The sequence below is a fragment of the Hypomesus transpacificus genome, chromosome 2 (genome assembly GCF_021917145.1).
Source record: "Hypomesus transpacificus isolate Combined female chromosome 2, fHypTra1, whole genome shotgun sequence".
Lineage (NCBI taxonomy): Eukaryota > Metazoa > Chordata > Actinopteri > Osmeriformes > Osmeridae > Hypomesus > Hypomesus transpacificus.
The window spans coordinates 3,172,619-3,178,642 of record NC_061061.1 but is presented as its reverse complement, the minus strand read 5'-3'; the positions used below and the strand labels follow the sequence as shown (position 1 = coordinate 3,178,642).

The following is a 6,024-nucleotide window of genomic DNA, read 5'->3' as shown; positions in this document are numbered from 1 at the left end:
TTACAAAGCTTTTTAATGAACATAAAATGGGAGAATTAATGTGTCGTGTTAAAACAGATTTTACATTTAAGTATACAATACAAGTTGAAGTAATAAAAAAAGTAACAGCGGATTTTAAGTTATACATACTTTTCGTATAAAATTATTCAGTGAAGTTATACTGTGGCAGGAAGGATCTGTTGGATGAGTCAAAAAAATCGTAAAAAACATGCTGTACAGGTAGGGAAATTATTTGCAGGTTTTAAAGTGTTGGCTAAATGAATCCTACATTTCCTGAGCCAGGGAGAGTTTAGTGAGCACTGCCACTGCATCATTGCGGTCCATCTCCTTCAGCAGCTGGGCCAGGTGTCCTACGGTCCAGTCAGGATTTCTGGTGGTGACCCCCTCCAGCACTGCTTTCAGGGGGCTCCTGGTCGCCCTCAGGGAGTAGGTGTAGGTGATCCATGTGGATGGGAAGGAGCATCTGGAGGCCAGGTGGGTGGTGTTCTTCACCCCTGGCCTCTCTGGGTCCAGCAGGATCACCAGCTCCTCCAGAACATCCAGGTTCTCCAGGACTATCTGCAACGGTGCAGACTGGATCTCCAGACCTGCAGTGGACCGCGAGAATTCAGGTGTCAGACAAACACCGTTAAATTCTCCTGTAGCCTACATACTTGGTATACTGGGCAGGTTCCAGTGTTGCTGTCCTTAAAATGTAGGACAATTCTAACTCAAAATGTGACTGAATATCACTTTTCAGCATAAACACTGCCTATCCAGTACCCCTGAAACACAAACATGTCTGTGCAGTTGGCTCAAACTGTGTTTCTGTGAGATGTGTGACTTGTCTCTGGGTAGTCAACAGAAGTGGAACATACTCAGGGTATCTTGTTTTTCCACCTGTGACTGGGTTGCATAGTGGTTTGTATAGTGGCCATTGTATAAGGGATCCTCCTCAATTGTGATCGGAGTACAGTTTGGCTGCTTTTTATTATCTGTACAGAAAAGACAAAAAAGACTGTAAGAAAACATGGTTTCATTTCAGCCTGTACTACATTATTTTGTATGGAATTACCTTTGCAACATGGGTATCTGTGTTTTTGCTTTCTCTTCCAGAAGACGACTAATAATAGGAGAATAATTACAACGACAGTTGTAAATGTCATCACTGTAGAAACACAGCATAGTATTACACTTCAGCATTACCCAGAGAAGAGTTTTAGGGGTGAACTTGAGTCTGCAACCATCATTTTTCCATAGCACGTGAAATCTTAAAATGGGTGTTACGTTGTGACTTACAACCAAGAAAATGTTTAGGTGTTACACTGGTGAATTGTGGAAGTTTTGTCGTTGATCCCAAGGTTGAAGCCAAGGTTGTCTGTGTGTGAAACAAAGTAAATTAACAAGTCTACTTCGTGTCAAAGTGAACATAACTTCTTATGTCAACATTTTCATACTTTTATACTTTTTTATAACACATAAACTGGCCAATTTGAGCCTTATCAGGAAATGGAACTTTACTCATCCCCGAAGAGAAATTCAGACATCCTGTGCCTTCTATAAATAAATAAAACGTTTTTTGATGAAAAGGGGTATTTTTCATAAACATTTATGTGGGGCGTCCTCGAATCCTCCTTGTGACACTTCTGAGTCCATCGAGAAGGCACTTGTATGTTGTGTGTTTCTTCTAAAGTTCGACTGCTGGCCTCTACAACAAGGCTAAAGACTCCCACTGCCATTAACACTTTTATTTACAAGTCCATCCATCCCTTCTTTCACATTGCACAAGTCATCTACCAGTCATTGTGCACTTTCTACAGTCATTTGCATTTTAGATTTTATTTTAGACGTTATTATAGATATAGTCTTATTCTGATCTTATATTTTCCATTGCAGAGTTTAGAATTATTTAGACTGTTGTACTTTTTTTACTTTTATACTAAAGATTTTTTTTTGTGACCAATTTCTTTTTTGGAATTAAGAGTATAAAAAAATTGGGATGTGGATATAAATGTATTTCACAGAGGAGAGATGTTAGGCGTACATTTTCATACTGCATTACAATAGTCCAAAGCAATATAACAGAGCAACAACAACAAAAAGACACAAAGAGTAAGTTGTTCTTCTCCTCTGGGACAGTACAAACAGAGGAAAGGAGAATTTAAACAGAAATAATTAACAAAATAAATCCCACCATCCCTCTGTCAGGTTCCACCTCCCCCTCTGTTTCTTGTGTCAGATGCAGTTTTTTTACAAATATTAATAACATTTTCACGAAAATGTTCTGTTAAAACACATAACTTCACTGATCAAAACTAGCTATTTTAACAGTTATTTTGCAGATATTTAATTTCATCCCACGGACAAATTACTTAATAACATAATTTTGGGTTTAGACATAGGAACCTTGAATCAGAGCCTGTTTAAGAGAGCCTTGCCACTTCTAGCCTGGTCCTAACCAGACCCTCGTCCGTTTCATTTGTACTGAGGGTCTGGGATTGCTCCATTGACAAACGTTAACTTCCTTGAAGGCGGGTCCTCTGTTGAAGTTTAAAACTATTGGATCTGCCCAGAACCACTCTGATCTGCCATAACCAATCGCAAGCGTTCGCCTTAGCCAACTCCTTCACCACTAATGTAACTGAGCTAGCTGCTGTAGCTGGAAAATCTAACTTTTCCCGAACCCCGTGGGGAGGAGGGCCACAACATCATGGCCACCAACAAAACTCAGCAAGGAATGTTCTTGCTCCGGCTTTAATTTATGGATATTCGGCAGCGTTGCCACAACCGCAGAATAGCTTCGCTCGCATCTTTCTCCGCCGCCATTACTGAACTACTCAAACTAGTGCACAACATTAACGTCATCGTTGTCAGCCACCCCCTTTGTTCGCTGATTGGACCTACAAAAAATGTGTTTCTGAAAACCGACATCAAAGTAAAACTCCCAGACCTAGTACAGAAGCAAAATCCAAAATGAGCGGAAGTACGTAGGAGGGAAGAGCCAGGCTATGCCACTCCCCCAATTGTACCGAATTTGTCTGCCGTTCCACCAGAGTTCCACTGAGGGTGATCACGAGCGAGTGCATGTTGAATGGGAGTCTATGGAGCTAAACGGCTACATTTGTCTCTTTCGCCTAATTGTCGTTGAGAAATCTCCGATTTGATTGTAGTTTTTGCATGTTCAACATGGATTATTGGTAAAAAGTTGAATGAACGAGTACTTATGTCCTTTTGATTTCTTACAGGGTGAGTCCTTGTTGCCCATAACACGCTAGCATTCTGCTAATGAATGCTGATTGGTTAGTGAAGGACTGATACGACCAGAGCTCCTGCTTGATGGCATCCAAAGCGGAATCAGAATGTCAGAGCATTAGCAACATTAGCAACAACATTAGCAAGCCAAAACTCTTTCTAGCATGTGTATTGACAGGGAGAGCCTAACCTGTCAGCTGTGTAGTCGATGCCTTGAGAGAAAAAGGTAAGTGACCAGAGCTTGCCGTAAAGCAGTAGCTCTGGTCGTACGATGTGTATGACGTCAATTACATTTTCAAAGGCTTTTTAGAACAGAAAGACGACTTAAAAACTATCCAACAGCCAGCAGTGTAAAACATGTTTGCCTCCCCTTTCGAATTCAGTATTCAAATTACTAGACAAAAAATTATATCCTGAGAGAAGTGGTTTTTGAGGGGTACTGTCAGGCCAAATAGTGTCCTAGGGCCAAATAGTGTCCTACCTGACGTCACAATGCCGTTCCGAAGCAAGGACGCGTCAGTCGCTATGCCGACCTTAAATTCCTGAGATATTTACGCGTGCTAGCAGGAAACTGTCATGGTTGCTATACTGGTTACTAGGTAGGAAGTTTTGTATTTAGGCTTATGTAAACCAGTTTATTCTACTGTACTATTTAAAGTTTTCACTCGTTTGATAGCTAGTGCTAGCTGTCTAATTGTTTTCGTCAAAATAATTCACTTATTTAGCATCAATTTTAACAGACCGGGAAGGCAACACGTATAGTATTCTACCTGCGCGCGTTGCTGCCTCAGGAATGTCGAACGTGTGAAAACTTTAAATAGTAGAGTAGAATAAATTGGTTTAAATAAGCCTAAAAAGTCATGGTTGCTATACTGGCCTGACAGTACCGCTCCATAGACCTCCATTCATTCTGCACTCGCTCGTTACGTTAGCACCCTCACATGGAAATGCACCAGTTCAGAACCCGGAAATTTCCCGAGAGTGGCAGTTCTCTCCATAGATATATATATAAACATGTTATCATATATATTATATCTATGGTTCTCTCTATATTACACACGCTCTGCTTAAATTGTGAACTGAGGTCGGGTAGTTGACGTCATGCAATCCCAGCATGCACCAGTCAATATCAGAGACTACAAACCCTTCAAAAGCCCTTTTGGCTCTCGTTGTTTATGATCATTGACCATATGCACTTATAGAAAAGCTTTCTCTTGGAAGTCGCTTTTGATAAAAGCGCCTGCTAAATGGATAAATGTAAAGACACCAGAGTAGGACGAAGGAAAGTTGATTAGAAATGTAGCGGCAACAACCTTGTTACCTTTGTGCCTCGCGGCAAGCTGAATAGCTACAGAGTTAAAGGTTTACACTTAGATAAGCACTGTTTGGAGTTTTGTTGTTGTGTTCGTTCTGTTTTGATATGTGTAATGTGATGCCCTATAGTTTGGATACATTAAGTGTTCACCCTGAGTATGATGTTGTCCAGTTAGATTCCGATCTAACCGGTTTATTTGGCTAGTGAATGTGCTGATACTAATTACAGCATCTGAACACTCTGTGTTGTTTCAAGAGTTGCATGAACGAATTTATTAAATCAATAAAACCTAATTAGTCTTTATTCATTTTCTTATTTATTGAAAATGCCGTTTATTACTGGAAAATTAAAATTATTTTACGGTTAGTTGATGTTAATGACAATTTTCTTTTACCGTAATTTAATGAGTGTAATCTGGCATCCCAGCTGCCAAATCGTTTTTTTAACACTGTATGACATTGTCAATTGAATATTTTTCTCTTTGGATTAGTGTTCCCCTTACCCTTTTTGTCGTAAATCCGAGACCGCATCCATCCTCCTCCCTAAGAAAAGTTTAAACAATTCACATGAAGTCCTACACAGCTGCCATTAGTGTAGGACTATTACTAAAGTACTACTACTACAAAAGTAAAGAAGCGCTCGAAACGCATCTTACCCTTCACAGCATTGCGCGTCCACTGTAGTGTTGCATTTATGGATAGTCTTCACAGAACAAATGGTGCATGACTGGCATTCGACAAAACTCCCGTTGTTGAATGTTTGGGGGTTACACGGAACGTAGGGGGTTTCATGCCTGCCACCCTGATCATCAAAGCCGCAGTTGGGAGAGAACTCATACCCTTGACAGAAAGTTTGTTAGGATAGCCAACATAAGAAATGTGACCAAACTAAATAGAATGGATTTTGATGTTTAACAACAAAATAGCTCTATAGCAAGTTTTAAATCGTCCCTTGTAAAAACAGTTATTCGAGGTTACAATTTCCTCTAAAAGTGGTTTTATTCCGTATATCACATAGGCCTAATACATTTCCAGACATTCTTACCTGCTTTTAATGGAAACCTTGATTTGCATTGTTGACACTGTTGAAATCCATCATTCCAATACGTATTTCGATTGGGTTTGCATCTCTCCGAGTACATCGTGACTTCTGTAGTTTGACTTCACTACCGTTACAAAAGTAGCAAAGATGACGGGGAGGAGCTGCAGATTCGTCTACTTTATGGCTTTTGTGTTTACTGTCGACTCCTCGATCTTGGCCCATTTGAAGCTATGGCACCAGGGTAATGTGTTGATGCCATTGACTGTTTATGGTTGATGGTCTATTTTGTGAAAATGTTAAATAGGCTACCAATTGCCCCAGAAGGATGGCAATGCATCTTCCAATCTCAGAAATACATTTTAATTCTTCTAAATTAACGTGCAATTTCAAAGGTGTGCTATTTTTACTGTCTGTTTTTTAGTCCTACCGTCTGCATC

At 40.1% G+C, this 6,024-nt stretch overlaps 1 protein-coding gene across 2 annotated transcripts; it reads right to left on the bottom strand.

The window, feature by feature from the left end:
* Positions 1-6,021, bottom strand: igflr1 (IGF-like family receptor 1). 2 transcript variants are annotated; one of them, XM_047038451.1, is made up of 8 exons: positions 5,591-6,021; positions 5,202-5,385; positions 5,049-5,088; positions 1,279-1,357; positions 1,055-1,147; positions 858-974; positions 269-587; positions 1-176 (listed from the first exon to the last, which is right to left on the bottom strand). In XM_047038451.1, the coding sequence occupies exons 1-8, from the start codon at positions 5,685-5,687 to the stop codon at positions 143-145; spliced, it is 963 nt and encodes a 320-aa protein (XP_046894407.1). In that variant the 5' UTR covers positions 5,688-6,021; the 3' UTR covers positions 1-142. The 2 variants fall into 2 exon arrangements, with proteins under 2 accessions (XP_046894407.1, XP_046894414.1); XM_047038458.1 differs by having other exon boundaries at positions 1,055-1,102.
* Positions 6,022-6,024: the final 3 nt, after the last annotated feature.